This window comes from Triturus cristatus, chromosome 5_1 (genome assembly GCF_964204655.1).
Source record: "Triturus cristatus chromosome 5_1, aTriCri1.1, whole genome shotgun sequence".
Taxonomy (NCBI): Eukaryota; Metazoa; Chordata; class Amphibia; order Caudata; family Salamandridae; genus Triturus; species Triturus cristatus.
Genome location: NC_140587.1, coordinates 223,909,672 through 223,931,888, shown reverse-complemented (window position 1 = coordinate 223,931,888; position 22,217 = coordinate 223,909,672). Strand labels below are relative to the sequence as shown.

Genomic DNA, 22,217 nt, shown 5'->3' with positions numbered 1-22,217 from the left:
ATGCTTTCAAAGTCTACACCACGGCATCTATGAAATAAATAAAACAAACAATGTGCCCCGCAGGTAAATGATACATCATCCTGAATCTGGTTTTCATGAAATGTTATTAGGCCTGAAGTGTTTCTTTTTAAAAATTGCCATATGGTATTGGGGTACAGATAACTGTTTGGTGGCACGCCATAGGAGTCAAAAAACTCAGAGTCCTTTTCCGTTAGAAATATTGCTAACCAGTGTCGACCCCTTTGATCTTTACCGTCTGTATTAACTATTAAATGAAGCGGTCGCTGGCGATTACCCAGATACATTGGTAGAGTGTCAGCTGCGAATACACCTAAAAATGAATGTTTTGCCGTCTCGTCTTTGGCGAGAAAACGTTCCAGTTGCCACGTATTCATCACATATAGTCGATTAGCACCTCTCGCCTATGGTTAATCTGTATAACATTCTGAAAGACAGCGTAAATCAGAAGGTTTATAGTAGACGGTAGAGCGGCGCTAAAACGGAGCTCCAGACGTACATTGCCTGATTTTTGTATCGAAAAATGGCCGCCACCCACGTCGTTGTCAGGGCATAGATCGAAAGCCAGCATAGAATAGCCTTTCGAATACTCTACACGATCCACAAAGAAGGGTCGGTCTGATGCGTACTTCCCAGCAACTTGCAGCACACCCAAATATTCTCTAGCCACACCCCCAGTTCCAAATGACGGCGTGTATGGTTTTGCCGGTATAGCTTGGCCGTCTACGGAGAGGCTGCTGTGAGATATATTATAATGCTTGAAATTAAAGGGGTTTCTGCCATATTCACCGCTAAATGCTGCGTTATCGACCAGCGCTACTATTACAGTTCTTGGCAAAAATCCGAAAAAAATATTCTCAGTATTCGATAGTAGCGCACCGGCTGGGATGCTGAACACTTTGAGCTCCACTCTTTCGATGGGGTACTTGGCATTACTGGTTAACAGAGTCTCGGCGTGAGCTAAACGCACCACCGGGCTCACTTTGACACGTTTCACAAATAGTGACGCCGCTAAGATATGCACTTTGTAATTTTCTGCGTCGCCGCTCATTAAGCAAAAAGTGTCTTTATTTCGAATCAGTTTAATCTTCACATCTAGACCGTTAAGCATTAATTTGTCTTGGAAAAATAAATCGCAGTGTAATTGCCCAATCAGTTCCACTTTACGACTTCGGGCTGTAAAGCTAGCTCTGCTCTTAAATCCCGCGTTAGCACCGGTTAAAGTCGTGTCCTCGTGCTCTCCAGCGGTGTCTCTGTAGAAGAGACCTGCAGAAAGTTGGCGTTTTAAAGTGGGGTCCCCATAATTAAGTACCGTTTCGAGATAAGCCCTGTATGGATACGTGTTGTTTGACTGGCTGATGAGCCGGTCGCCGAGGCTCACATCCAGTTGGTTAAAAAGTGAGGCTATGGGGTATGGAGAAAACGCCACTCGGGCTGCGGCGTCCAAATCGGATCCGTCTGCGTTAGTAATTTTGCACGACAGATAAATCAGGGTAGCTGAAAGGTCCAGGTAGTCATCCGACCGAGCTATGAAGAACTCTAAGGGGGCTGTGTCTGACAGGGCTGAAAGTGGCGGTACTTCGACATATAGAGAACTTTCAATGCTGGTTTGCGTTGGTGGTACTTGGAATAGGTCCAACTCTGACTTTGTGCATTCCTGGGAACCGCAAGGGACGGAGGCCATGGTCCGATTTAAAATATGTTGCCCTTAGAGACTCGTTTTTTTCCGTGTCTTCTCCGGGTCTTAAGCGAACTCTTTTGAGCCGGTCGCCGGCGCTTCACAACGCTTTGAAGGAACGCGGGCGGCCCCCTTAGTGATACACCCCTTTTTCTCTTCCTTCCTCTTTCGAGATAGATTAAACCTGAGCCTTCTTGACCCGTTTTGGTAAACTTTTTCATCACCGCCCCCGAAACGTGCCCTGCGACGTCTCGGGCAATATTTGCTGCAGCGGTTTTCACGTGCGGTTTTACCAACTGGAACCCTCTTCTTAAAAGCGGTACTGCTTTTCTGAAAAGGCTTCTGAATATACCGCCAACACCCGCCCCGTACATAATAGGTGCCCCGTGGAACCCCGGGAGGCCTGAGCCGGCTTGTGCTCTATAGTAATCCCTATAGAGCGACGCGTCGCCGTAATTTTCAGGTAAAATCATTATTCTAGTACACTTCACCACGTCGCGGCCTGAAATGAAGCTTCGCTATGACTTTACCCACTTTAAATCTTATATTAGTGTTCAAATCGTCCTTCAGTTCCAAAGTTATTGTGTGAAAATGTTTTTTGCTGATCGGTACATAATCTCTTTTGGTGTAAATGATGTTTATCATGCTATTATTCTTGCCTGTGATTTCCACGCACCGGAGGAGAGGCACGTAGCTATCCCCCACTCTCTGATGCTCTATCACGTCGCAGTATACAAACATCATATAAAATCCGCCGTGTACATCCGTGTAGGCTTTCCCCGCTGATGAAGAGTGGTGAACGTTAGGCGTCAGCCCCAACACTCTCCCCAGTTTTTCACGCACCAAAATACCGTAGTCTTGAGCATTCCTCAACTGCACTTTTCGAAGTCGTGGTTCATACGTTAATCTAAGGTCAACAAGTTCCGATATGTTACCAATGGATTTATTCATTACTTCTACAATGTCTCGTATGTTGTCATAGTGCCCCGGCGGGAAAGAAAGTTCGTGGGCGCTTTCCTTCTTGCGTACCACCGTAAATCTAACATCCTCTGTTTCAAAAGTGTCCCACGTGTGCGGGTACTGAATTTCTGTTAGGGCCACCTCCCAATCTCCTTGTAGATGAATAGGTTTTGCTAGTTTCACCGTAAAATTTGAAATTTTGTTATTAGGGAAAGTGTCCAAAGACGCGTTACTCGGGAGCGTCAGATAAAAAGGTCCGACCTCCATGGCGCTTCCGCGGTACCTAAATGCCTATATCCGCTGTTGTAGACTTTGTATATCCTTTAATTCACTCTCAGAGACCCAACTATTAAATTTATCAGGCCATCCCCGCCATTTAACTAGGCACTGTCTTTGTGCCCCGTGCCCCTTCTTTGCCAAAACGTTCTCAATACGGTACACACGATCTTGATCCTGTTTTATTTTTTGCAGCTCTTCTTTGTAAAAACACCCTTCGACCTCCTCCCCAGCATAGTCTTTTAAGTTAAAAACTGTAACGCCTGAATGCTTGGAAATCTTGTCTATCACAAAGATCTCATCTGTAAAAGTCTGCTCATACCCCTTTTGAAATACCCCCTTGCATCTAGATACCCTAACATGATCACCTTTTTTGAGAGTGTTTTTTGAAACAGGGTTGTTGGTGAACACGGACCCGTACACAGTTCTCCAAATTTTCAACTCATTTTGCGGGGATACTTCTACAGGGGACGTCTTAATGGTTCTATGATAGCTATGATTGTAACTTTCAATAAAATCTTGTAAACGATCTATATAACGAAATGTGTTGTACGCTGTAAAATACCGCCAAATTCGTGCCTTGAGAGTTCTGTTGAATCTTTCTACAATCGCCGCCTTCACTTCGTTGTTTGTAACAAAATGTTTTACACCATACTTGTTCAGCAGAGCTTTTAGCGTCTTGTTTTCAAACTCTTTTCCTCTATCTGTTTGTAACTTTTTAGGAATTCTCCCGCTGCTGAAAATGTAATCAAAGGCTTTTGTGACCGAGCTCCCCGATTTTTCCTTCAGGCCAACGGCGAATGCATACTTTGACAGTACGTCTATCACCGTTAATATAAATTTTACACCATCATTAACCGCGGCATGTTCACGGACGTCTAGAAGGTCCGCTTGCCATTGATGATTTAAGCCGCTGACTATCACACGCCGTCTTTGAAAGCGCTTTCTCGACCCCTTATGTAGCGTGTAGGCATCTTCGCCCGATAACCAGTCGCGTACCTGTGTTCTTTTAACACCGTCGTTGTGGATTTTGCTCTCCTTGTACAAGGCTTCTACACCGCCAAAACTACCAACTTTCGAGGGGTTGTAATAAACTCTTTTGAAAAGCTTCTGCATCGTAGCGCTTCTTGAACTAAAATACCGCAACCCCTACTCCCGCCCCCCTATTCTATTAATTCACTTTTGTTTTATTATTTTTCTTTATCAAATAATCAGAACTAGAAGCCGGTTTATTTTACAATAGTAGATTATTTAATAACACACGAATTAAACAGTGTATGATTTAAACTGGTAATATAGGAATGTACAGCGCTATAAACGATAATAACGATAAAAACATAGATATTTAACACAATGCTCTCAAAAACTCGTGACGTAGAATCAATATTTGGATTTTGCTAGCTATGAACGGTACCAGTCTTCTTACATCCTCCCCACGCCCCTTCAAGAAGGCTCGACAAAACAAATCAGATATTGTATTCATGAAATTGAAAAACTGTTTCTTATTCAGAGTAGTTCCTAGGGTGCAAAATGTCCGCCTGATATAATTGTCGATGCAATCTTCGAGCACGTCGTCAGCGCCCAAGAAGATTTTGCTCTTTTCAACGTCGTAAAAGCCTCTAGGTTTCTGACCCAGTTCTTTTTCAAGCTCTTCGATGATTTCACATCGCTTGTTACGACATAGCGCGGTCGGGCGAAACACTGGTTTGGGGTACGCCATCTTTGCTCTGATCAGAAAATAAAAAGCGTCTTCCAGGCATCTAACGCTCGGTCGCACGCCGATCTCAACCATGTGTCGAAACACACTTTCCTGCAACGGAAAAACACACATACATAATAGTAGCAATCGCGAAGATCATCATGTTTTCATTTACTCTACATTAAGAAATGTCATGTTCCTCGGTTTTAAACTCCTGTAAAGATACTTGATCTTAAAATATCTACGGTAATTCTTCCTTCTCAAATGCTGTTTCATTATCAAGCGTATGTCTTCATCACCCGCTTCATACATACTTTTCACATGCTCTGATGGGGACTGTACTCTCTTAATATACTTTAAAACATTCGCAATCATCTTACTACAATCTTCGGGTACTGACATTTCTTTCAAGCCATAGACCGCCCCCAACGTCGCCATAATCTTATAGGGGTCCAGCTTGTAACATAGTTTCCGTATCAAACTGTCTTCATATTCATCACCCGTCGTGAGACAGTCGTGATGCAACTGACTCGGGTCGTCAATTTTACAACCTTCGCATTCGTCGTACCACCCCGCCTTTAAGCACAATTTTATGATCGCGGCTATCGCTGTCAAAAGTCCGCGATATCGATCCGTGCTCCAACTTTCACCACGACAAAATTGTACAATTGCGTCTAAGCGCTTACAGCTGCAGTTTTTATGCGTTACGGCAAGTTTTTTCTGTCTTGAGCAGCAGAGACATGAAAAACGTAGCGATGGCTGTGTGACTTCCATAGTCGTGCTAGCGGTTTTGTCGCCTGGGGCTCCTCCTCCTCTCTTTTGCTGATAAAAAGAAAAAAGGGGTTTTTCGACCTCAGCCTTCCTCACAACTACACGCCTCATCATCACACTCTTAAACACCCCAGAGGATTTGCCGAAAAATTGCGGTTCGTACTTACTTTTCGTTTTCCAACTTCGCACTTTTCTGTTTCGTTTACAGATTCTTCTCCGGAATCCATCTCTGTACAGTCGCTGGAGTCCTCGGGTTCAGGCTCTTGCAGGTCAATACCCTCGTCATCTTCACTTGGTTCCGCTCTTCCACCGCCGTCTGTAGCATCGGAGGTATTGCACGCCATTTTAGCAACGCCACCAACCGCCTCTTCGCAGGCTCCGGTCTCGGGCTTTATATTCGGCATAGCCGATGCCTCGACGTCTGTCTCGGGCTTTTTATTCAGCATCGCCGACGACATCTCCGACGTAGTACCCGCAGGCGTTGTTGGCGCGCAATTTTCCTTATCACTATCGTCGAGTTCTGCAGCGTCGTCTGCAGCATTTGCCGCTTCCTTCAGCATCGCTGTTATAGTTTCTCCAAGGGGCCCCGCTTCCACGCTAGAGCAAGACATTCTCAAAGTTGTCTTAAAGCTCGAGCTTTTCTTTGTCGGAAAAAAGCGGGGGTTTCTTAACACACGGTCCTCGGAATGCTGGCTTATATCCTCTGTGAACATACTAGACACGCCCCGCGGTATGTTTGTAGACTCGTATTTCACACTACCCCCACTTCTTAGCAACCCTCCTGCATGCGTGGTCGATTCATACGTTTTTGATTTCATCGCAGTATCATTTTATAAGCCTTGATTCACAAATCCTAACTTATCGTTTTATACGCTTTTTGATTTCATCGCCGTATCATTTTATAAGCCTTGATTCACAAATCCTAACTTATCGTTTTATACGCTTTTTGATTTCATCGCCGTATCATTTTATAAGCCTTGATTCACAAATCCTAACTTATCGTTTTATACGCTTTTTATTTTTTTTATTTTTTTATTTTTATTTTTGATTTCATCGCCGTATCATTTTATAAGCCATGATTCACAAAATAACGACCTATAAAACAATAAAATGCTATAATCTTATCAATACGTTATAAGGACCGATTAAAACCCCGATTAAAATCAGACTTGGAACGCGTCCAATATAGACACACGGACCAAAGGGGCGTGGTCAAAGGGGCGTGGCCACCTGTCAAAAAATACATGGTGACGAGTAGTATACAACCTATACTACTTGTAAGATTTTGTTATATTGTATGAGCGGTTTTAAATTTAGATTAAAATGGGGAAAATATCTACTTTAGCTCTCTTTCTCTTTTTTGCTTTTTATTTTGTACTTTTCTTGATATTAAAATGCTGACCTTGCTGATGCCATACTGTCCATGCTTTAACCTTAGGAGAGAGGCAGAGGGATAGAATATGACATCAGTACACAACTGTGTGCCTGGGCCCTTAAACAACACTTGGTAAATGAACCTTTCCATGTCCAGTCCCTGTATTATTTTCTCCTAAACCTATGCACCTCTGAGCTGCCTGCCATGTACTGCAAACTGAAAGCACCCCTAAAGGTCAGTAAAACTGCACCAGTATGCTGCAGAGACAGTGAAGTCATACACTCAAAGCATTTGCATTCATATAGCGCTTCCTATCTAGGTGTGGGTCATTGAAGCACATTGTTGGCCAAGTACACGTCGCACTGTAGAAAAGCACTTGGTTGAAAGACTGTTGTACTTCTTGTGAGCTGATGTACGAAGTGTTTTGGTTTTCGGGTGAGTGACTAGACTCTAACCCTAACCGAGGTCAGTGCTCAACAGTGTGATCATATTTAGCGGGCAGCCATCATTTTTTCTGTAAGTCTCTTGTTGAGTTTATAGTGATTTTACTCTCTAGCATTCCTATGCTGTTTGAAGCACATGGGGCATCCACTCTGTATATCTAGTGAGTCTGCAGAGGAGAGGGATGGGCTGATGGAAGGCAGGGATGATTTAGATTGGTTGCATTACAGTCATCTCCTTTGGTGTATTACTGTAGGATGTCTAGTTATAATGAATGAATGAATGAATGAATGAATGAATGAATGAAATTGGATTTGTATAGCGCCTAGCTACCCTGAGGCCTCCTAGCGCTTTATGGAGCGGAGAGACTGAAGGGCGTGTCCTGCTAGTGTGAAGTGATAAAGAGATGTGTTTTAAGCAGTTTCCGGAAGACCAATAGGTCAGGTTCCCCTCGGAGAGTAGGGGGGAGGGAATTCCATAGGTTGGAGGCATTCAGGGAGAAAGAGCGTCCACCCCATCTGGATCTTCGTACTTTCAGTGGAGTGGCAAGAAAAGCAGAACTGGAACGAAGACTCCTAGAGGGTTGATAGGGGGTAACCAAGGACTGAATAATGGGAGGGGCAGATTTCCACATAGCTTTATGGGCCAGGCACATAGCCTTGAAGTGAATCCTGGCCCGGATAGGCAGCCAGTCAAGATTCCTCAAGGCAGGTTTCGCTGTTTGTCTCCGGGGAATCTGGAGCAGTTGGCGAGCCACACAATTTTGGACTACTTGTAATCTCTGGATTGTGGACCGAGGGGCTCTCAGATATAATGCATTCCCGTAATCCAGACGGGACAGTATGAGGGCCTGCACCATAATCCTCCTTGCCTGGAAAGGGAGCAAAGGAAGAATTTTCCTGAGCATTCGCATTAGGCCAAAACAAGTAGCAGAGAGCTTAGTGACTTGATGATTGAAGCAGAGGTAGCTGTCAAGCCACATGCCAAGGCTTTTAATCTGCTGCTTTGGGGTAGGCATGGGGCCAAGACAAGTTGGCCAAATGAATGCCGAGGAGGGTGATGGAGATTTACCCAGGAACATCGGTTCGGTCTTGTCCCCATTTAGCTTGAGGTGAGAAAGATCCATCAATTTGGCTACCGCCTCTAGGCAGGCACCTAGAGAGCAAGATGATCCCTCAGGGTGGCTTAGTGCCACCACCAGTTGGGTATCATCTGTGTAATATAGCCTTAGAGCCCGCCGTGTGTGCTCCACTGACCATTAAAGGCCCACTCCAGTGTTAAAGGCCCGAGCTGAAGGTGAGGATCTTTAACACAGGAGCGAGCCTTTAATGGTCAGTAGAGCCCACTTCAAGGGCTCTAAGGCTATTAGAACATTCTGCCCCTAGAGGGAAGAATGTTCTAATTTGGAAAACAAAGGCCTCACAGAGTCGAGGGGGTTGAAATCCCCTCGGCTCCGTGAGGCCTTTGGTAAACATTGAATGCTGATACTCTGGCCTTCAACCAGCCATTAGAAGCCCAGAGCACTCCATTGTTTTCAATGGAGCGCTCAACATTCCAATGTTTTAATTGTGGTGAGAGCTGTGGCAGGAGACCTGCTCGGTTGGAATAAATTAAAGTTCTTGAAGATGCTGGCTACATGTGGCCAAACTCTTCCTTCTCTAGCTGGCTGTCCTCTTTGGTATTGCGTGGATTGGCCTAGGTGGATTTACAATCGTTTTCTGACAGTATAAGTGTGTCTTTTGGCAGTTTCAGGCTATTTTAGTTTTAGCCAGCTAGACTAGAGGTGCCTCACCAGAGCTGCTAAGTGTGTGCAATTGTGTCCAGCCTGTATTGGTTACAGGCGGCCATGTTAGATCCCAAATAAGTTAATTCCTATGACTTTCGGGTGCAACTGTCATCGTGTTGCACTAATTATAGCTGGACAAAAATGGAGCCTGGTTCTGTCATTCTAGAGAGTTTTGGCTACTCTCAGACTGACTAGCATGTACTGATCAGGAATTTTGGGTCTGATTTAATAACTGGCGGTTAGGATGTCCTCCGCCAGGGTGATGGAGTAAATTACTCCATCGCCCTGCCGGAGGGTCAGACTGCCAAAATTTGAAATGTCCATTAGGCAGACGGACATTTTAACTATTGACAGGAACTGCCATCAAGGCGGTTCTTGCCAATGTTTTGTAACTTTGCCAAACAGCTCAGCCAAACATGACAGAGCCATATGGCAAAGTTATTATTATTTTTTTTCAAAAACAATACCCGAAATAAGGATTTTGATTTTGGAAATAAAATTTAAAAAAACAATGCCCCCGCGCCATGGGAGTTATCTTGTAGGCATTCATACATACGAGTAGGTGTCTTGTATGTATTCATACATGCCTTGTGATTTGACCCAGGATCATCTAAAATGGGAATATTGAGGGAATATTCATCTACAATTAGAGTAAATAGAAAGGACTGTGCCTTCTTTGCACTTTTACTAATAGGGAGTTTGACGTTTTGTGGTCAATTCACAAAGGTACTTAAAAGAGAACTTCTATAGTACCAAATTCTATGATCATAAATGACTTTTTTAAGCAGCCCATAGATATTAAACTGCACATATACTGTATCTTTCACTCAGCACTGCCTCGTTCTTTCATATATTCTTTCACCAAACAGTGCATTGCCTGAATTGTAAGTCACATTACATAGATATGAAATCCATGTAATATTATTATAGTACACAATGTAGTTCTGATTCATGTGATATATTTCATGCATTCTGACAGCTGCATCTTAATGCACATACGTCTGAACAGAACTATTATGAACCAATATTTATGAAAATGCTTCCTGAAGGAGAATGCTTGTATTTACTATTTCACAAGAAAACGACATACAAAACTGATATGTCATGCAGAGGCTGACAAGACGTATTTGGTAGCCAACTAAAGTGACAACCGCAGCTGCATTCCATGGTTTCCCATGTTCCTTTTGGATGACACACAACCTATTTTCCTAACCAAGGCTTTTCACCCTTAGAATTGCTAGGTAAGGGATAGGTGGAAGGGGATGGAATTGGGACCATATATATCACAAAATTATCATGGGTAGATGCCATCAAGAGAATAATTTCCATGGTCCATTGACAACATATTAAATGTCACTCTGAAAACACCAAAAGGAGAACTGTGCTGTTGCTAATTGCCCAAAGCATGACTCTTTATTTGCTGTGTTCTTGTGTCATATCATATATTACACCATGTTGTTCTCCTCCAAGGTTCATCGTTTGTGACATGTATGGTCTCAACTTTGCCAGGAATGATCACAGTCTTCAGGATGAAGGCATTGTGGGTCGAGCATAGTGTTTACCGTCATTGTGGGCGACAAGTGACCACTCATGGTTTGGGTCATCCTGGGTATTAGGCTCAGTATTGAACCAGCCAATGCCAAGATGGCACAACTGCCCATTAGTTGTAGATAAGAGAAGCAATAGCATGTGCCACTAATGGGCAGTGAAAGAGCTCGGTTCTGAACAATGCAATTTTTCAAGCAAAATAAAATGAATGAATGAGTAGGGCAATCATTATGCTAGAAAGCTAATGGCGCTGATGCCGGCAAAACAACATGCAGAGCATCCGGTCTCTTCCTAGGCAAATGAGACAAACTTTGGTCATTCACAAAAGAGAAGCATGAGATGAGCAGTAGATGATGGTGGACATTAAATATCCTGACAGCGTGATCTGTGGTTCTGCAGTATCTTTGTGATATTGAAGATGGAAAGCATTGCCATCAACTCTTGAGGTGGGTAAGCAATTAATACAGCCTCTCGGCCTCTCTTCTTAGGTGTTAAGGACATTGTTCCACAGCTAGGGTCAGAAATACCTACATTTTAGCCAATTACCTCGGGTGCCACCGAGTAGTGTTGCCAAAAACAAACTGGAGAAGGCGAGGGCTAGCATTGACCGTGCCGCCATTATGGCGGTCACACTAGTCCCCAGCTAGGAGGGGGGGGGGGAGGCTGCGTCAGCAAAGGATGCTGAGCTTCCCCCCCCGCATCGAACCAATGGAAGAGGCGGCCTTTTTGAACCAGAAGCACGTCGGTGCTTCCGGCTCAAAAACGTCCAGCCTGCGCCCAGGTAGAACGGTCTGATCTGGTCAGCCTGGGCGCCCTCCTTAAAAGGGGGCCGTGGGGCGCAGAACAGTCTCTTGTTCTTGCTCCTCACAGGAACATTCACCGGGCCGGCTGCGTGCCCGTAATCTGTTTTTCTTTCCCACCCACCATTCCCTAAGGCAGAGTTGTTGGAAGGTTTGTTTTTGGTTTGTGTGTTATGGATAACTATCTTTTGTTTCCCTTTGTCAAATTTATTTGCAGGTAACAAAGTGATTGTATGTAATTGATTCTGAATTAACGTATAAATAAAAGCATGAGGTTGAATTTCTCTTTCAGTTAGATATTGTCGCATTTAGTGGTGTCTCTGGTCAGGCGGTAAGGTCATGATTGGTAAGCATAGTCTTCGGTCCTTAGCGGTCAGCACCATGTAACTCCAAGGGTAGTGACAGCTGGTAAGTAGGCTGTCGGGGTGCGGGGGCCGGTGGAGTCATCCTTCCCAGTGGGCCTGGGGCCACCCCCGCACGCACATGCGCATCAAGGCGCCATTATGCAGAAGTCTGCAGCCCCCCGTAATGGAGTTTAAGGCACAGGGCGTAGGGGGGCCCGGGGGAAAGTATCCATCCGATGAGCTGTACCCCTTGCGCAACCTTATTCCAGGGGTAGTATTTGGTAGTACACTGGGACCGGGGGAGCTGCTAGTCATTGAATTTGGCGTAGGCTCTAGATGGGACACGCAGAAAGTAAATACATGCATTGATAGATTTACGGTAGGAGTGTCTTGTGTATTAGACTGTGTTAAGGTTAGCCCTGGAATATCTGTCAAAGGTATCTGTATTTTTTGCATAAAGTTCTGTATATAATGTTTTACAAATTGTTTGTTAATTTTTAATAAATACAGCTGGGGGTTACACCCCCCTAATCCAAAAATATATCATTTTGGTGTGGTTTCCAATACTGTTATGCTGGGGGGAGGGAGGTGCCACCCATAACCCCAGAGTCTGTAGTTGGAGTAGGGGACATAGGTAAGTACCAGACCATATGCAAAAGGTTTTCCAGGGGGGAAAGTGCTACTTTGCCTGGAGTGGTAAAAGTTCCTTTACCATCCATGCCCACAGCTAATCAATTACAGCACCACCAGAAAACCATCCAACCAGGCCACAGATGGGACTCTTGCATACAAATGTAATGGCAGCTTCATAAACGGCAAATGAACCTGCTCTGTTCCATAGATGGGCCAGAACACTCTAAATATTTTATAGGATGATTGCGAGCCCAGTCAATAAAGGTAACCTTGGAATCGTATGGAGAGCATCATCATCCAGACAGCCGACAGCTCTGCATACTCTACTGATGGCAGACTATGCACTATACCAACACCGAGAGCATGTCATTTAGATCCATGTGGTAATTCAAAACCAGAAACAAGTTGTATTGTGTCAAGTTTTACTATTAGTGCCTATTAATAGCTAAGTGCAAATCGTGCTTAAGGTTTGCTCATGCTCTTACTACCACGCCCAGCACAAACAATGACAATGCACCATATTACGATGTATGCACTGCCCCCAGGGCAGCCGCGAACTCGTGCTGCTCCAGGGCAGTGCATTCATGTGAAAACACGCAACGGCTGCTGGCAGGAGCTCCGTGTTTTCACAGTGCAACCCGCCTGCACTTGTAAAGGGGCTTAGAGATTCCCTTGCAGGTGGGTGCAGTCAGTGACTCCCTTTCCCCCTCCAGAGGGCTGCTCTCAGGACCGCATTCACAGTGCCCCACCTAAAAGGTGGCGGACTGTGAGTGCGCCCCCTGAGAGCTTCTTTGCCTCTGCACCCACGACGGTAATATGGCGCGGGCACAGAGGCAAAGGAATTATCTTATTTGCATAGGGCACGCCCCTATGCAAATGAGAGAACGCCCATTGCTCCCCCAGGGCACTTATTGTAATATGACCCCTGAACTGCTCCAAGAGACCTTGGGTGACCGTGTGCTTAAATAGGTTACTTTAACATAACATACATATGAGTTGGTGAAAAATGCATGTGCAAAGCAGAATGATTGACCTATAAAACATGCAAAATGTGCAAAAATACTTTTTGCACAAGTACTTCCCATTACTTACTCCATATGTAAATGGAGGCACAAATATTGTGAGCACCTGACACAATTATAGTGATGTGTTGATCTCGCACCTGATTTTACAATCTGAATGTCTCTTTTGTTGTATGTGTTGCACTGAAATGTAATGTTTGTTCATCAAATCTGTAACTATAGAACAGAGCAGGTGCCCTTGCAGGGCAATACTCAGGCCATGAAAGAAACACTGTTTCCACTAACAGCATACCCACGTATTTTAATAGGCTCGACATAGCTTTGTAAATCGAGATTACAAATCATTTTCTTAAAAACCAGTGAGCGCATTTTCTTTTATTGTCCCACACCAGATCCCATGAGGCAACCTCAGTCATTGATTCGCAGAGCTATGACGAGGTATTTTTGTTCTATTGATCCACGCGTTCTCTACCGACTTGTCTCCACAATAAAAATAAAAAAAACACATAAATGCTATTTTAATAGTTCGAAGGCCCCAAACCACGCGGGGAATGCGTGCTGAGGCCTCTCCATCCTGCGCTCCTAAAGCCAGCTACCCAAATAGACCTTCCAAGCGCGCACAGGAATGCGCGAGCCATAATTTGGTAAAAATACCCGTCGTTGACGTTTTCTGAGGTGACAGCATGCGTTATTCCAGGAGCAGGTCGTCCTTTCTATACGAACAGCGCTCGGCCCTCCTCTTTTTTTTCTGATGAAGGGCTTACTGTAGATTTAGGTTTGAAACATATCGCAGACACGGCCCGGAACTCCTCACACGGGACCCCTGGAGCAGGAGGCAATATCCAAAATACAAAAAAATGACTTTCAGCAATTAACAAATGTGTCTCTGTTTCTGCTTTTTTCCTTTTTTTTGCACAAACTTATGTCCTGATTATCTCTATATTATAATGTGAGCAACACAAATGCCGCCTCTGATTAAAAGAAGGACAACTGCTGATATTCGCATAAGTTTGTTTCCGGTTAGCGCTCAGCTGCTTCGCTGACACGTCCCAATTCCTGTACAAATGAATGTAGCGTCAACCAATGTCCAGTCGCTTGGAGTCCTACTAGTCAATACTGGACGTCATTCAGAGGTTGCCATGGGTTGCAAGACACCACTTTCAGGTGAATCTGTTCTGAGACTGGAGCACCCAAAGGACCTAGGGGGGCCCACAGACCTTAATTCTGCACCCCCTCACCTGGAACTGGTGTGAAACTGAAGTCTGGGTGGGGCATTCAGTTGCCTAGCAATTGATGGCCTAGCCATCATTTATTTGTTCCAGGGTCAGACTGAGCCAGAAATTAGGCCTGGCCTAATCCCCCCCCATTAGCGAATTAGATAGCTAAAAAAGCAGTGGGGTGAGCAGGGATCCACACACACACACATGCACACTTACACGCATGCTTTTACATCCACAAACACTCACACCCATTTATAACACTCATTCCCAAATACACATACATTGATACATATATAAACACACATGCATGCACTAAACATTAAAAAACATACCTCCTGAAACTTCTGGAGGAAGGAAGTCTTGATGCTTCCAGGAGCGTTAGGACTGCCGTCTCTTCTCAGCCAATGAGAGGAGGTGGGAGTCCCTTAGTCGTCACAGAGTGGCATATGGTCATTGAGACTGCTGACCTGACCCTACTATGTGACGAGGCGTCAGTGATAGATATTGGGCCCTGGGCACTCCAGGGTTCAAACTGAAGCGCCCATATCTGAAGCTATTAGTGATGCTCCCCCTCAGCATGATGGACCTCGAGACACTTTGCAGGGCTGAAGAGGTCACGCTGACAGGGCTGTGATATTCAGCCTGGCAAAGTTCAGTTCAGGCAGCCAAGCGCCTACACATGTAGAGCATGTATATCGCTTGGCTGCCTGATCTGGACACGAAAAGTGCCTGTCGAGCTGACCATTGCTCAGCCTGAAAAGGACTCTACATGTTATTATTATTATTATTATTTAGAGGTTTGTAAAGCGCACAGCTACCTCCAACGGAGGTGTCCCGGCGCTGAAGACAATATCTCGTGAGGTTTCAGAGGAGTTCAGGGGGGAAAGATAGGGCTAGATCAGGGAGAAGAGCCAGGTCTTAAGTTTCGTCCGAAACAGAGGCTCGGAAGTCAGAAGTCTCAGTTCTGTTGGAAGGTGATTCCACAGTCTGGAGGTGGCTACCGCAAAGGCTCTTCCTCCCGTTCGCGCTAGACGAAAACGGGGGCAGGTCATTAAGAGAAGATGATTAGATCTGAGGTTTCGGGATGCTTGTGAGATCTTCAGTCTGTGTCTCAGGTAGGCGGGGCCTCGACCATTAAGAGCTCTAAAAGCAAGGGTCAGTGATTAGAACTGGATACGTAATCTCACTGGGAGCCAATGGAGTTTGATCAAATGGGGTGTAATGGAATGACGGTAAGGGACATTACAGATCAGCCTAGCAGCCGAATTCTGTACTGTCTGTAGTCGACTTAAAAGGTACGCCGGGGCTCCAACGTACAGACTATTTGCGTAGTCTAAATGGGAGGTAATGAGGGCGTGGACTACTGTCTTACGTGAGTCTAATGGCAAGAAAGGGGTGATTTTTTTGATCATATAGGTACAGGGGGAGGGTCTAGATTAGCCGGCCACCAGAGGCTGGGAGGGATGGGGGATTTCTGGTTAAAAAACAAGACTTCCGTCTTATCTGTATTTAGTTTTAAATTGTTTGAGGACATCCATGCGGCAATATCCACCATGCAGTGGCAAAAGTTAAGCAAAGAGCTTTCAGAATGATCTTTGAAGGAAACACTAGCTGAGTGTCATCAGCATAGAATATCACTCTGACGCCCCGTGATTCCACCACTTTTGCCAGACGCTTCAGGTATACATTGAACAGGAGCGGACTAAGGGCAGATCCCTGTGGTACTCCCCATGTCAATGGTTTCTTGGTGGAAAAGAAGGAGCCCAGCATCACTTGTTGGAATCTTTCCGTGAGGAATGATTTGACCCAGGCGAGAGGGTCCCACCAACTCCCACCTCTTGCAAGCATGTGAGTAGTGTTTCATGGGAGATGGTGTCGAATGCAGCGGATAGGTCGAGGAGGACCAGCATGGCCTCCTCTCCTCTATCGGTGCACTCACGTATCGACTCGGACACTTCTAATAGGGCTGATTCGGTGCTGAAGTCCGGTCTGAATCCTGACTGAGAACCGCTCCATTGAGATCGTCCGGGAGTAAGTTTGAGCTATTATTGTACGATTGCTCTAAGGCGGCATATGAGATCTTGTTCCATTTTCTGCCTTGTGCTCTGATGGCAGATTGCATTTTAAGAGATTGGGGTGACGACACCTCGAACAGAATTAGAAAGTGGTCAGACCATGTCAGAGGTGTGGAAGGAAGAATTTTAAGCTTCGTGCAGTTGGAGAAGATTAGGTCAAGGGTGTGTCCCGCAACATGTGTAGGACCCCTAACCCCTTGTGTCAGATTCATATTTTGCATGGAGTCTAGGAGGTGGGTGGCGCGACTGCAGCCGCTTACATCTACGTGATGGTTAAAGTCTCCCAATACCGTAAAGTGAGGATGTTTGAGGGTCAGATCTGCGATAACTGCTAATAGTTCAGAGATGGCAGGCTGTGGGGTATTAGGGGGGCTGTAGACCAGGATCCCTGAGAGGACGGCTGTAGTGGTGTCCGAGACGGAGAAATATAATGCCTCTATGGGCCCTATATTCATGATTTTTCTCGACGTGATCGTCAGGTGAGTCTGTAAGATTACCGCGATTCCGCCTCCCGTCTTGGAGCCTTCGCGACTTATTCCTGTGAGGCGATAGCCTGAGGGCAAGGCAAGGGAGATGTCTGGGTTGGAGGAGTCTTTAATCCATGTCTCCGTTAGGAACAGAAGGTCCCAGGACATGGAAGACAACAGCAGATGTCATTAGCGTGGCAAGGTAAAGAGCGACAATTCAATAATCCCATGGAGTAGGTTTTTATGGGTGTGGGATGGCTGACTAATGGGTCATGGGGGAGATTTGTGTGAGGGGGAAAAGAGAAAGGGCAGCTGTTACATTTAAACAGGGAGGGGCTAGACAGAGAAAGGTTGCATTGTGTGGAGGGAGTGCAGATAGTCTTACCTAGATCAATAAGCTGTGATCTTGTCCAGATCTGTCTCTGTGCGGGGTGGGAACTAACAGCATGGCTGGCCCCTGGCCCGGAGCTGGCGCGGACGGGTGCAGACGGGCTTGCCTTAGGCGCGCCCGCTGCGCCCGCCCACTGCGCCCGCCCGCTGCGCGTCCGGAAAATGCCCATAATTTATGAGAGATGGAAGACGGGAAGGGGGTGTGTGGCCTCACAAAGGGGCGTGGCCTGAGGGTTCGCCGGTAATGGCGGGAGTGGTGTTTGTTGCTGATCCCGCGGCAGCGCTAAGATCCGCTGCGTGGGCTTGTCAGGAGCGAGCTTGAGCCCTGATTCAGTGCAGGAATGGAGGTTAGGTGAGTTTTAAAATACACAGCATAAACAGTAACACACAAAGTTTAAAATGATTACAGGTCGTGCTCCCGGCTTCCGCCTCAGGAGGGTAAAGTCTCTAACTGGCGCTAGCAATCAGCGTCCTTTAGATAGTATCGGCGGGGGGCGTGGCCTCACGAAGGGGCGTGGCCTGAGGGTTCGCCGGTAATGGCGGGAGTGGATTTTGTTGCTGATCCCGCGGCAGCGCTAAGATCCGCTGCGTGGGCTTGTCAGGAGCGAGCTTGAGCCCTGATTCAGTGCAGGAATGGAGGTTAGGTGAGTTTTAAAATACACAGCATAAACAGTAACACACAAAGTTTAAAATGATTACAGGTCGTGCTCCCGGCTTCCGCCTCAGGAGGGTAAAGTCTCTAACTGGCGCTAGCAATCAGTGTCCTTTAGATAGTATCGGTGGGGGGCGTGGCCTCACGAAGGGGCGTGGCCTGAGGGTTCGCCGGTAATGGCGGGAGTGGATTTTGTTGCTGATCCCGCGGCAGCGCTAAGATCCGCTGCGTGGGCTTGTCAGGAGCGAGCTTGAGCCCTGATTCAGAGCAGGAATGGAGGTTAGGTGAGTTTTAAACAGTGACACACAAAGTTTAAAATGATTACAGGTCGTGCTCCCGGCTTCCGCCTCAGGAGGGTAAAAGGTCAAGGGGCATGCCCCTCCTCCCTTAAAGACTGGCTGCTGCTGTAAAAATGGGGCCAATGTTTGCAAATTGGGGTAGTTTTGAACTGCCAAAGACACACTGCTTATGTGTTTTGCAAGATATGGAAGACTGCATAGATCTGAGCTTGCTGCAGGAAATGTTTCTTTTAATAATGGGGAAATCAAGAGTAAAAACCAGCCCAGCAGGTAATAAAACATACCCCAAAACAGCCAAAAAACGGTCCATCAGGCACTGCCTGAGTGCCCTATAGGCCAGTCTAACTAATCCTGATGTGGCCACAGGGCAAAGTCCAGAAAATATGGCATTCGAGAGGGTGGGGAAAGTTTGCCAATCATATCCAACCTGACCAAGGCAAAGATTATTCTCTGGAGGAATTCCCTGCAGCTAAAAGTCTTACCTGAAAACTGTAGAATGTTAGGCTGCAGGGAACTAACTTCAGAGTCATACCATTGAGGGCTGCCCTTTCCCACTTCTGGCATCAGGCAAATGTCAGAACAGCAGCCTACTCTCTGTTCCCCACCTGCCGGAAGTCCTGCTTTTAGGATGGGTCTTTCAGTGGGTGGGAAATGCAGCCACTCACTGTCCATTCCCTACCTGACGACCTGTCCTGAGGGAAATGCTTTCCACCTTGCAGGAAATGGGTAGTGAGTGGCGTGATATGCAGCCGCGGCTGGTGCAGGGAAGAGCGGTGGGGTGGTGGGGCCGCGTGAGGGGGATTTCGACAGACAATGAGGAGGGAAAAATAAATAAATAATTCATTTTCCCTCGTCATTGTCCGTCGAAATCCCCCCCACTCTGCCCCACTGTTCTTACCTGCACTGGCCGCGGCTGTTGATGTGTGACAGCGGATCAGCTCATTGCTCTATGTGGTAGGTAGAACATTCTTGAACATCACAAAGGACCTTGTTTTTTTTCAATTAAAAAAGAAAAAACTTTGGCAGCCTGAAATTTCATATAACAAAAACTGAAATGCTCCAAAGATTGGAATCCATACATCCCTCATTATAGCCAGTGAAAAGTGCTAGCGTCACACTCTGGAATCCCATACATCTCATAGCTACCTTGTTGGCCCACTAAACCTTCTATGTTATTAAAACCATTTGCCACATCAAAATGCTTATCTCCATTCACCTGAGTAAACTGATAAGTCCAGGAAGCCCTTTAAAAACTGCCTTTTCAACTGGCCTGAAAACTAGCAGAAGCCATAGCTGCTTAACTTTTAACGAGTGCAGCTGGTGAGCATACAAAAGGTGCGCCATAAACACCAAACCCAGCTACACGTGTAAGTGCGCCCAATCCCACACATGGTATCTGAGGTGTTTCTCTCCTCAGAGAAATTTTGAAAAATAAGTTAATCTTGTGCATTCGAAGAAATGTATTTAAAATACCAGAAATGTGCATGAAGCAAATGTGTTTATAAGACCACTCAAAAATAATATATACTTTATGGTATTGTTTTCTAGTCAAGCCTGGTGCACCCAGGGGATTTGGGGGAAATTCATCTTTTGAAAATGGATCAAATAATACTTATTTATTTATTTATAAAGTTGTATATAGCGCGAACTTGACCCACGAGGGTATCAGAGCGCTTTACAGTCAAGAAAATAAATGGATGAAGTGGTATACACACATTCAGAAGTGTCAATTCGTACATAAGAAATATAAAAATATATGAATAACAAACATAGAGGACCGGGAAACTGCAGGACGTTGTATAGACAGTTAGTGAACATTAGGTGATTGTGCTAGCAAACATACATATTAAGACCTCAATCGATTCACAATAGATGTAAAGTGTGTAGAAAAACCAAGAGGGACCCACAACCGGCCAAGCGTTACATTACATACAGTTAATGAGTAGTATGAGCTGTGATAGTAGTCTTACAAAAAAAATAGACTCGTCCATTCAGCTGAGATAGGTAAAGGCATTCGGGTCATAAAGATGACTCGGTGACATCCTAGAGTTGAAACTTAAGGCATGTATTTGTTCATTAGATGTATTTTTACTTCTTTTTTTAAGGCGGTAAGGGAAGTGATTCCACGCACTACTGGAGGTAAGGAGTTCCAAATCTTAGGTGCAATCCCTGAGAAAGCTCTACAACCAGTTCTCTTCTTGTGGAAGGATTGAGGTTTCAGAAGGAAAGTGCTTGCACTTCGCAGTTGTCTACAGCCTCCAGACCTTTCTAACTTTAGAGCCAAGTAGCTGGGTGTATTGTTGTGAATTGCTTTGTGTGTCATGCAGGCCACTTTAAGGTGTATTCTTGCCTCGTAAGGTAACCAATTCAGGGCTTTCAAGGTTGGCGAGATGTGACTATTTCTTTTTGTTCCTGATACCAGTCTAGCCGTACTTGTACATCACGCGCTCTAAAGGAAATTTGTTCAGCAGTCATAGGTTTTACATTACAGGTAGTTCAATTAATCTGCTTATTCAGTTTGACTTTGACCACTAATTGTTTTGCAGAAGGCATAAAGCATCTCATTGCTTACACTTTCCATTATCTTTCATGTTCGCATCTTTTCTCTCCCTATTAGATTCTCCCTCATGTAAGATGAAAAAGTGGTAAGATGGAAAGATAATTAAAAAATACATTGGGAATAGAAATGTTGTCCTTCAGGTTAGCCAGATTTTACAGGCTCGTCGAAGCAGGAATAATTTAATTATCTCAGTTACAAGCAGTGTCAATAAAGGAATACAAGTCTGTAAATCTAGATCGCAAAGTGCCTCCATAGGATTCAATATATTTTGAGCAGCAAGAAAGCATCATGTCATTAAAGGACATTTTGTCAAAACAACAGAAATATGTTTGCGCTTGAAATATTTTGCAAATTCACTCTTTTCTCCTGAAACATCAATTTGTCATTTACAGTAAATGAAAATTTTATGCACGATCGAAACGGAGTGTAATTGTTCGAAAATGTAATTCTTGTCCCAGATAAATGATTTAACATTTAGAAAATTATCACATATTGCTCCCGGAAAACACTAGTTTGTCTACAAACAGCACGTCACACCATGTATAGCAAATTTTCATTATATGTAGTAATTTTGTTCTCCAGTATTAGGGTGTCTTTCATAGATTCACATGCTTGAATATTCCCCGTCGTCGGAGTGGGAGTCCCACGGTAAATAAAATAGCAATATATATATATATATATAGTAAAATATATACATAAGTAATCATATAATTAGTGCATATAGGTGTAAAACACACATAGTGTACCTATAAGAGAAAAAACTCCATAGGAATACAATGGAGAGAGACAAAAGACCTTTGTAGTCTATCTCTGTCATTATGTAAGTCCGAACTCCAGCCAATCAGGCGTCAGCCCCTCTCTAGAACCTTCTCCTCAGAGCTTCTCACCTCAGATTTTCTACCGCACGTCGTGTGACAGGGAGTCTCCCTGAGCTCTGCTCAGTTTTTGTCAGTAAGGATGTCTTCTAGTAAGAAATCTTTGTTCAGACCATGTTCTTCATGTGGAAAGCTGCGTTTGTTCTCTGAGGACCCTCACAGTAAGTGTATTTACTGTTTATATCCTGACCATGAGGTGGCAAAATGTAAATTTTGTAGAACTTTTTCTACAAAAACTCTAAAGGACAGAGAAGGCCGCCTGCTATTATGGCTACAGAGACTGAAGGACAAGGATAACCCACTCTCTGATGTGGAAAGTCTCTTTTCT

The 22,217-nt window shown here is 45.0% G+C and overlaps 2 protein-coding genes across 3 annotated transcripts in view; both read right to left on the bottom strand.

Annotated features, from left to right (window-relative positions):
- Nucleotides 1–22,217, bottom strand: part of COL22A1 (collagen type XXII alpha 1 chain) — a 1,010,593-nt gene that overhangs the window by 825,819 nt on the left and 162,557 nt on the right. The gene's annotated exons all lie outside the window — the stretch shown is intronic.
- Nucleotides 4,161–6,388, bottom strand: LOC146830672 (uncharacterized). Of its 2 annotated transcripts, none has more exons than XM_085604866.1 (2): nucleotides 5,570–6,388; nucleotides 4,161–5,453 (listed from the first exon to the last, which is right to left on the bottom strand). In XM_085604866.1, exons 1-2 carry the CDS (start codon nucleotides 6,218–6,220, stop codon nucleotides 4,803–4,805), a joined length of 1,302 nt encoding a protein of 433 aa, XP_085460992.1. In that variant the 5' UTR covers nucleotides 6,221–6,388; the 3' UTR covers nucleotides 4,161–4,802. The 2 variants fall into 2 exon arrangements, with proteins under 2 accessions (XP_085460992.1, XP_085460993.1); XM_085604867.1 differs by having other exon boundaries at nucleotides 4,161–4,742; nucleotides 5,570–6,380.